The sequence below is a fragment of the Nansenia antarctica genome (genome assembly GCF_963989245.1).
Source record: "Nansenia antarctica genome assembly, chromosome: 18".
NCBI classification, from domain to species: Eukaryota; Metazoa; Chordata; class Actinopteri; order Argentiniformes; family Microstomatidae; genus Nansenia; species Nansenia antarctica.
In genome coordinates, this window is record NC_137691.1 from 8,358,063 (window position 1) to 8,368,665 (window position 10,603).

Consider the following 10,603-nt stretch of genomic DNA (forward strand, 5'->3'; position numbering starts at 1 on the left):
TATTGCATTCAGTCAAGTGGTTGGAATGTTTATAAACGTCTCATCAATTCGGAGATCGACATGTCGCTGAGAGAGTTAAAGGTTTGCCTTCTGGGGGTAAGACACTGCTGGTTGATCTGTCTATTCTTGTTTTGGTGATGTTGATGTTTCACATGTCAAGAAGAAGAAGTCTCCTGTCAGTTCCACCCATCCCTGTTGTACCAGGCACAGCTACACAAGTTGTCAATCCATCAACGGTCTCAAATGATATTGAACAGCCTAGGAAAAAATGATTAAACTGAACTATTCTCTGTTTCCTCATTGAAAGGAAGTGTAACTTGGCTCAAACGTTTTGCCACAAGCAGATGTTGTCCGAGATGACAGCTGGGCTTTGCTATGTGGATGATGTCACTCCTGGATTAGGGGATCTATGTGCACTTGGGATGTTTAAGAGTGGGTTGTTGCTGATATAATATGTTCTTGTATGTTAGAATGCTGACATGACATCACTGACTCTTGTTTACTTCCTGCAGGACACCGGGGTGGGGAAGTCTAGTATTGTTTGGAGGTTCGTGGAGGACAGCTTTGACCCGAACATCAATCCAACTATCGGGTGAGTTCAGTTGTGGCTGGCTTCCGAGGCCCCTGGCCTCGCCCCTTGTGTTTTTTAATTTCATAAACATTGACATAGCTTCATACTCAGATTAACAGATTCTAGTATTTTTTTTTCTGAGTGGGGCAGTCCCACTCATATCTTTCATTGTATTGGCCATAGACCTATATAGTGAAGACTGAAGACAGACAGGAAAGTAAGGAGAAGAAGGGAGAGAGGGCATGTCAGCAGGGCATGGGCTGGACTCGAACCCATGGCGATATGGGCACAAGTGTGCACTGTAGACTGCGGTGCTAGACCACCGGACCACCCCAGGCCACCAGATTTACACTTTTACTCACATTTTCCACACAGATGATTGGGGGTTAGCTGTAACTGCAACCCGACTGCTTCTCATTCGGGCTGCACAGAAATACTTTGAGGACCCAAAAAAAAAACGCACACAGCTACACTGTAACGCTGATTAAAAACTCAACAAGCACGTTGAATATCTTGCAGCAGGCTTTCATTAAACGATACAGTGCCACGGCATGTTTGTCTGTTTTTCTCAATGTATTTGTATGCAACTCGAATGGGAAGCACTCAGGGTTGCCGTAGCAGCTAATTGGGGGGTCAGTAGATTCAATGAATGCATTCTTTATGTGACGTCAGTCTGATCTGCATTCTGCTAGTCATGCAATGCTGACTAACACTCAGTACATGACCTTATTCTCTAGACTAGACTCAGACTAGAGTCTAGACCGGAGAGAGAAACTACATTTACCATGTTACCATTGAAATGTGACTGACTGACTGTATGATGATGTGGTTCCTATAAATGAATGTGCAATAACACTATGTGCAATATGACAACCCTAGGGTACATAAGGTTCAGAGAATAGGAAATGTTAGAATAGGTATAGCATAGCATAGAGTACAGCACAGTGTTTTATTTGTATAGTATAGTATAGTGGATAGTGTACATAGCCTTTATTTATGTAAACCAGCTCCTTTCCCTTCTTGTTTTTTAGTTTTTTTTTTTTCCTAGCACCAGGGGAGCCCCCCCCTCCCAAATTTCGTTGTTTGGTACCTGCACTATAGCAATGACAATAAAGACCATTCATTCATTCATTCATTCATTCATTCATTCATTCCTGTGCCGCAGGGCATCCTTCATGACCAAGACGGTGCAGTATCAGAACGAGCTGCACAAATACCTGATCTGGGACACGGCTGGACAGGAAAGGGTCAGTAGCCCATCTCCCTGTCTCTACAATATCTTTGTTCACATGAACACATCCCCCATCTGTACAATATCTTTGTTCTCATGAACACATCCCCCATCTCTACAATATCTTTGTTCACCTGAAAACATCCTCATAGATTAGACCAGAGGTGTCCATCCTATGTCCTTTGCAAGCTTTTGTTACAACTATCGCACCTGACATCACTGATGAATCTAAAGACCTGGTACTATTGTGTGGAATGAGGTGTGTCAGTGATTAGCTGGAACAAAAGCCTGCACACTCTGTAGCTATCCAGAACCAGGAAAACGATCAAATACTTTAATTACCATATGATTATATTATAATGTACTATAATTACCATATTATTCCATTATTCCACACAAAAGCGAGCACTTGCAACTGCAATGACTCATGACTCCTGATAGGTGGCGCTGTTGGGCTTTCCTCAGGCAATTCTCTTTCTCTTAGCTGCAGTCATGTCAGGAGGCTCCATCCTGTAGTTGAGTGGCAGGTTATGTTATCTGGGCTTTGAGTGGCAGGTTATGTTATCTGGGCTTTGAGTTGCAGGTTATGTTATCTGGGCTTTGAGTGGCAGATTATGGTCTCAGGGGATTGCATTCTCAAGATCAATGCTACCTGCCATGTCTAACAGATGACTTAAATGTGTCTGTTGTGATTAAATAACTCATTCACCCCCCCCCCCCCCCCTCCTCTCTAGCCATGTAGCTAGCCCACACAAGAGGCAGGACTGAAATAGAGATGATTTGATATGGAGAAATGAAAAGAGAAATGAAAGCAATATCTATTGAAAGAAGTCTGAGATGAGTCATATGATGCGTGTCTAGCAATATTTGTACATTGTGAAACATTTCTGCTGATACAACATATTCACCATAGGAAGCAACTTACAGTGAATTGACATGATGTGTCCATTTGTCTTTTTTATGTTCCCTTTCCTCTACTTGCACAACCTCCTCTCAATCTCTCCTTACTCTGCTATTCTCTCCCCCCCCCCCTCCCCCTCCCTCTCCCTCCCCTCCCCTTCCCTCTTCCTCTCTTCTTCTCTCACCCAAATTACCAAGTGGTCCACAGCTGTAAGCGAGAGTATGTGGCAACATACTGCTGGTGGTCTGTCCTCTCTGTTGTGGTATTTGGAGAAGCTTCTGGAGAGGTTTGGCCCATCCAAACATTTTGGGAGTAAAATGGTGTGGTTTGAGCAGCACACGAGCATGAGAGTATGCAGATGGAATGAGAGAGAGAAAGAGAAGGAGAGAGAGAGAGAGTGAGTGAGTGAGTGAAGGACAGAGAGAGTAAGTGTGACCACACCATCTCTCCATGCTCCTCGAGGGACCCTACTCCACCTCTAAAGAATGCAGCGGGGTTCCTTCCACATCACCTGGTATGGAGGAGAGCCTCTCATTGGCTACCGGCCTCATCGTGTCATCAACAAATCTGCCCACGCTTAGTAAAACAGCGTTGTTACAACCCCTGGTACGTGGCCATCTGTCTGGTCTGGCCTCTCCACTGTCTCTGGCCTAGTGCTAAGCTCTGTTACAGCCTGGTCTAGCCTCAGCTTAGCTGTGAGTGCTCCCTGGGCACAGTCAGGCAGAGACCACACACAGCTAGCTAGGGGGCTACGCTAGACCACACTGGACTGGCTGTTCTGCAGCTAGCTACAGGGCTATGCTAGACCACACAGCTAGCTACAGGGCTACGCTAGACCACACAGCTAGCTACAGGGCTACGCTAGACCACACAGCTAGCTACAGGGCTATGCTAGACCACACAGCTAGCTACAGGGCTATGTTAGACCACACAGCTAGCTACAGGGCTATGTTAGACCACACAGCTAGCTACAGGGCTATGCTAGACCACACAGCTAGCTACAGGGCTACGCTAGACCACACAGCTAGCTACAGGGCTACGCTAGACCACACAGCTAGCTACAGGACTACGCTAGACCACACAGCTAGCTACAGGGCTATGCTAGACCACACAGCTAGCTACAGGGCTATGCTAGACCACACAGCTAGCTACAGGGCTATGTTAGACCGCACAGCTAGCTACAGGGCTACGCTAGACCACACAGCTAGCTACAGGGCTACGCTTAACCACACAGCTAGCTACAGGGCTACGCTAGACCACACAGCTAGCTACAGGGTTACGCTAGACCACACAGCTAGCTACAGGGTTACGCTAGACCACACAGCTAGCTACAGGGCTACGTTAGACCACACAGCTAGCTACAGGGCTACGCTAGACCACACAGCTAGCTACAGGGCTATGCTAGACCACACAGCTAGCTACAGGGCTATGCTAGACCACACAGCTAGCTACAGGGCTATGCTAGACCACACAGCTAGCTACAGGGCTATGCTAGACCCCACAGGAATCAGTCGGAATTGCTTTTATTACATCGAATGTACAGGTACACAACAGGCTTAGGTTGTATTATATACAATTGGCATTGTAGCAAGATACAAAATCAACAATAATACAATAAAGTAAAATAAGTAAAGTAATTATAAAGTAGAATGAGGTGACGACAGCGGGACCAGTCGTACTGCAGTAGAAACAGTAGTGCAAAAATGCTGTACAGGTTATGATGAAAAGCAATATCATACAATATGCAATATAATACAGATATGGTACAGTATAGGTAGTCCAGTTCAGTAATCAGGTAGTCTACAGGTAGTCACGTAATATATATTATTTTTGTAGTGAGGATGGTTTGGGGGAGACAGTCTGAGACAGGCTGTCCTGCAGCTAGCTACAGGGCTATGCTATCCAGACAGGAAGACGGACAGCATCCCTTTCCAGCGGCCTGCCAAGTATCCCTAGTTAGATTCCCCGTGCTCAACTCGGGGCCAGTAACAACTATAATTGTGTGGAATGTGTGTGTTCCCCGATGTAACCGTGTAATTCCAGGCTTCATAGTTTATTCCCTTTTTATTGTAAAGGAAAATGGAGTTGGCGGGAAGCGCGCGGTCTTGCCAAAGTCAAGGGTTTTTGGAGGCTCATATACTAACCTACAGTATTTATTTTAGAATTAATCTCTTTATTTCATTAGCTAATACACGACACCTCTGATTATTATTCATTTCATGTATAAAAATGTTAATGACCTGAGAGGAATTAGATTGAATGTTATCCCAAGTTGAAGACTGACTTGATTCATTGAGTGCAGGTTCTCTGCTCTCTCTCTCTGGGTTGGAGAGCTGTCAACCATCTGTCTTCTATGGTCATTTCCCTGTTATTGGAAGACTCTGGATGTCTCACAGAAACACAACGTCTCAGTACATGCCATAGGCACCAGACAGGATGGGCCCTATGGTCGGTCAACAATATCCCAAAACTTGGGTTCTTAATTCTTCCTTCTTCTAAGCGTTATGACTGCCAGGCCCTGGCTCGAGCATAGATGACTTTTTTCTTGCCGCGGTTGATGGATAGCCTAGATTATTCACTTACTTAGACAAATGTGTTTGTTGTAAGACGCTTTGGATAAAGGCGTCTGCCAAATGGCAAAAAATGTAAATGGGTTCACGATTCAGTGTTTGTTTAACCCACTTTGATTAGGCTTACCTGGTTGTAACCTTTAACCACACTGTTATAGCTAACCGAGCCATTTTAAACTGTTGTAGTTAACCACTGTTATAGCTAACGTAGGCATTTTAAGCTGTTGTAGCCACTGTTATAGCTAACCTATCCATTTTAAACTGTTGTAGTTAACCACTCTTATAGCTAATCTAGCCATTTTAACTTGTTTTAGCTAACTACCCTGTTATAGCTAACCAACCATTATAACCTGTTGTTTAAGGAAGCCTAACCTTTCTCTTCATAGACCCTCTGCTCTGACCTACTGTCAGAGTCGGGAGAAGAGAGGAGAGGGCAGAAATATGCCTTTGATTTGAGAGTTTTATGAAAACAGGCATTTGCTAATTGCGCGGGTATTTTCAAGCCAGAACTCTTAAGCTTTTGGAAAATATTATACCAGAAAGAATACCAAGAGCTGGCGAACATCAGGCCTTTTTCCCCCCAGCCATGGAACGAGAATGATACACAGCCTGTTCTGATTAGGCAGGAGTTTGCTGATGTGCTGGGCGGAGACCAAATGTATAGTCCTCAATAAATATGAACACGCTAACTGGTTGTGACACGTCCTGCTCATCTTTCCCCTGATGGCTCCCATATGTGAGAGGCCTTGGATGGGAGGAGGAGGAGGAGGAGGAGGAGGAGTGGTCAGGGGGGGAGGGGGAGGAAGAAGAAGAGGGGTGGTGGTGGTCAGGGAGGGTGTGGTGGAGGTGGAGGAGGAGGTTCACCATACTGTGACCTAGCTACACCGCTCGGCTCTCAGGGCTGGAACAGGAAGTCCGCTGGTTTGTCAGAGTGGTCTCTCTGCTGCCTTTCATCCTCCAATCACAGTTGACCGTTTCCTATTAAAGAAGTTGGGATGGTGTCAACTAGGCCTAACTGTAGTTGTGTGATGCTGTGTAGGCTAGGCTAACTGTGTCGTTGTGGTGTGTAGGCTTAGTGTAGTTGTATCGTGGTGTGTAGTTGTGTTGTGGTGTGTAGTCTGACTATAGCTGTGTTGTAGGCTGACTAGTTGTGTTGTGTAGTCTGGCCCTACGAGACGTCTTCACACTGCAGTGTGCGAGTGTGACGTTGAAGAGACAGGAGTCGTGAGTGACTGTGATGTTGTTTTAAAATTAGTCTTTTATGTTCTCTCTGCGTGTCCCTGCTCAACCCATGTGGGAGGACATCTAGAGAAACCGTCCTCTTTAAGAGGAGCCAAGTCGTGGCAGTAACGTTGTCTTTGAAATATAGGAACTCTTATGAAGTCCTTGGCCTACACTCCCTGTTTAATCATGATGTACAGTCAGATCCACAGATGCCTCCAGCACCTCCCCTGGCCCGCCTTGACCTCTGTGTGTGAGTAGAGATGGTCTAGGACAGCTTATCTCTTAGCTGAGGACCGGCAGAAAGCTGGAGAGACCCTCCCACCCTTCCCTCCTCTCTTCTCCCATCTGTCCTCCTCCATCTGTGTTTCTGTCTCTCTCCGGGTGGGGGACAACCACTCCCTCCTCTCTGGGAGTGGGGGAGATGGGGGGACGGGGGGGGGAAGTGGACGGGAACCTCTGTCTTTGAAGAATGATTACAGGACGTTACTCATCATGTCTTATCTCTGTTCCTCTCTCTCTATCTCTCTCTCTCTCCCTCCCTCTCTCTCTGTCTCTCTCTCTCCTTCCCCCTCTCTCTCTCTCTCTCTCTCCCCCCGTCCCACAGTTCAGAGCGTTGGCGCCCATGTACTACAGAGGTTCCGCGGCCGCCATCATAGTTTATGACATCACTAAAGAGGTACAGTTCCCGACTTAAGCCTTGACAAGGAACGGCAACAAACAGAGATGAGACCAGATTAAATGGGATCAAGTCTTTGATGTTTTTGTCTTGACTTTTGTCTTGGCTTTGAATTCTTTTGAGCTATCAAAGCGGTTGTGCGCTGTGAAGCTTTGGCAATAACAGTCGACCTTTTTGACGTTGCATAATCATTTATCATACGTTTGATGTATCTAATATTGTTGCGATGATATCTACCGATACGTTCTAGATGTTTTTCATTACAGGATGTACATTAAGCTACTTGATATGTAATGTCCAGACTGCACTGTAGATCATACTAAGCCAGACCTCTTAAACTCCGTTACCCAGGATTCCTTCCAGACCTTGAAGAACTGGGTGAAGGAGCTGCGTCAACACGGACCCCCCAACATCGTGGTAGCCATTGCCGGCAACAAGTGTGACCTGTCTGACGCCAGGTAACCCCCCCCCCTAAAAACCCACCTCCGAACCTCACAGACACCCTCTCCTAACCCCCCACCCCCCTGTCCTATCTTCGCACCATTAAAGGAAGACCAGGGAATGATTAAAAACATGTTTTATGGATAATGTTTTATACTCCAGGCAGGGAAATGATTGGCTTCGGATGAGAGGACTTTAACCAGAGCTCCGTAATAACAGAGTTAAAGCCGTCTGCTAATGCTTGGAGGTCCATTATTAAACCCATCCAATCCATTACAATCCACTGCCTATTAGTCATAATAGACTGACAGGAGTGTTCAGAGATGAGATGAATGGATCTATCCAGGGTCAATCCTCTCTAGAGTCTTCATAGGGAACATGGAGCTGGTAGAATAGACCTTCCCCAGTCCCAGTGGAGGCTGGTGGAGGTATTCATCGGAGGACGGGGCTCAATGTAATAAACACATGTGTTTGCTACCATTCCTCATCGCATCCCATGCATTACAATGAGCCCGTACTCCGATATCTGCCCCCACCAGCCTCCACTGATGGCGTGCAAAAAAAAAAACTCTGGCCTTTCCGCGAACATGCTCGAACACTTTCCGCAACGGCGCGAGCGGCGCAGAAAATTCGCCCCCCCAAAAAAACAGAAAACGTTACGTTCGTTATGACTGTGCGCCCCGCCACAATCTCGTCTATACATGGGAAACGCTGGAACAGTTCAGTGTCGTCTGTTATCTGCTAGGTCAGGAGGGGAAACCCATGTTACGGCGCTCCTCTGCATGTAGTTGCAGTTGTGCCGCGACGCAGCGAGCGTTCTGAGGGTCAGGTGATGGCCGTGCTGCCTGGGGGGGCCTCACGCTACATATAGTGGAACATTCTAGAGACAGGTAGTAAATCTTAGTGAAGGGGAGCTGGCAGGAGTCTCTCGGTCGTCTTCTCCCGTTATTCTATCCTTCTCTCTCTCTCTCTCTCTGTCGCATCTCTGGTGTCCTCTCCTCCTCTCCTCCTCTCCTCCTCCCCTCTGTTTCAAATGCATCAACGCAAAAGACACGGGTAGACAAATGCACATTCCCCATACAGGTCCTCCACATTGCTTTTGCCTATCAAGTGTGGTCAGATCAGTGCTGATGAAGGAGAGGAGACCAACTTAAGACGATTGCACCGCCATGTTCTAATACTGCTAACCCACCCCCGCCCCCCGTGTTCTGCTAGAGAGGTGTCAGAGAAGGATGCCAAGGACTACGCTGATTCTATCCACGCCATCTTTGTAGAAACCAGCGCCAAGCACGCCATTAACATCAATGAGGTCTTCATAGAAATAAGTAAGTGTGTCTCTGTGTGTGTGTGTGTCTCTGTGTGTGTGTGTCTCTCTGTGTGTGTGTCTCTCTGTGTGTGTGTGTGTGTGTGTGTGTGTGTGTGTGTGTCTCTGTGTGTGTGTCTCTCTGTGTGTGTGTGTGTGTGTGTGTGTGTGTCTCTGTGAGTGTGTGTCTCTGTGTGTGTCTCTCTGTGTGTGTGTGTGTGTGTGTGTGTGTGTGTGTGTGTTTGGGTGTGCGTGCGTGCGTGTGTCTGTGTGTATGTGTTTTCAACCAGCTTGTGTTGTCTCGTTTATGCTTTGTGGAATGCTAACTCTGCAGTGGTCTCTGTGTGTAACGTTGTTTCCTGTCCCCCCCGGGACTTCCTGTTGCCCTGCAGGTCAGCGTATCCCCATCCTGGATGCAGGGGGCGGGGCTCCAGGGAAGGGCTTCAAACTACGCCGCCAGCCGTCTGAGACCCGCCGGACCTGCTGCTGATGCTGCCTGTGACTCTCCAACCACCGCCCCCACACCCTCAACCCCTGAACCCCGTCCCCCCTTTCCCCCCCCCCCTCTCTGCTGCCTGTGACTCTCCAGCCAACCCCTGCACTGCCCCCCCCCTCTGCTGCCTGTGACTCTTCAGCCAACCCCTGAACCCCCCCCCTCTGCTGCCTGTGACTGTCTACCCGCCACCCCCAAACCCTGAACCCTATCCGCCCTGCCCCCCCCCCTCTCCACCCCTGTCAACCCCCCCCCCCCTCCCCCGCTGCCTGTGACTCTCCAACCACCACTCACACCCCCAACCCCTGAACCCCCCCCCCCCCCATCTGCTGTCTGCCTCCACTTTGCCGCCCCCTCCATCTATGTGCCCCAACATCTGTGCCCAGCCTCCTCAGCTCCAGCCCTGCATCACAGAGACCTGGAGGGTGTCTACAGCAGCATCCCTGCATGGTGACCCTACCAGGAACCTCTACCACACTACCATGGTCGTCCAAGTTGCCGGAACTCTTCCTCTCTGTCTTTACATGGGTCCTGCTGTCATACCTATGAAGAGAGGATGTACCGGGTGTCAGTGTCCCTGTGTAGAGAACCGTTAAGACAGGACCCGGTGTCCATGAGGCTGCGTGGGGGTGCCTCTCTCTTGCTGTACAGTGAATACAGGGTGTTTTCTACATGGCTGGTTTTTCTAATAGGCGATTATATGGTGGATCTACAGTATTTAGAATATTCTAATTGTGCCAAATTGTGTGAGTTTTCTGGAGTTGATCCGTCACTGGAGCTGACCCATTGAGATGCTCTCTCTCTCTCTCTCTCTCTCTCTCTCTCTCTCTCTCTCTCTCTCTCTCTCTCTCTCTCTCTCTCTCTCTCTCTCTCTCTCTCTCTCTCTCTCTCTCCACCTCTGAAACGACCCAGGCCCAACTCTGATCTTCACTCAATCATTATCTGACCCACCTTACCAAGTACAGTGCTAGAGGATTAAGGGAGATGGTAATATGCCTGTTTGACGTTTACAGAGAGAGAGAAGAAGGACAGTGCTACTGTCTCGAACGTTGTCCATCTCTTAGAGAGAGAGGTGAAGGACAGTTCTACTATCTCTAACGTCTTACAGAGAGGTGAAGGACAGAGCTACTATCTCTAACGTCTTACAGAGAGGTGAAGGACAGAGCTACTATCTCTAACGTCTTACAGAGAGG

At 47.8% G+C, this 10,603-nt stretch overlaps 1 protein-coding gene across 1 annotated transcript; it reads left to right on the forward strand.

Annotated features, from left to right (window-relative positions):
• On the forward strand, positions 1–9,407 carry rab22a (RAB22A, member RAS oncogene family; the record flags this gene model as incomplete). The annotated part of the gene is made up of 7 exons (XM_080548599.1): positions 1–96; positions 513–592; positions 1,737–1,818; positions 7,102–7,173; positions 7,525–7,631; positions 8,830–8,939; positions 9,310–9,407. The coding sequence occupies exons 1-7, from the start codon at positions 61–63 to the stop codon at positions 9,405–9,407; spliced, it is 585 nt and encodes a 194-aa protein (XP_080404725.1). The 5' UTR covers positions 1–60.
• Between the last annotated feature and the right edge of the window lie 1,196 nt (positions 9,408–10,603).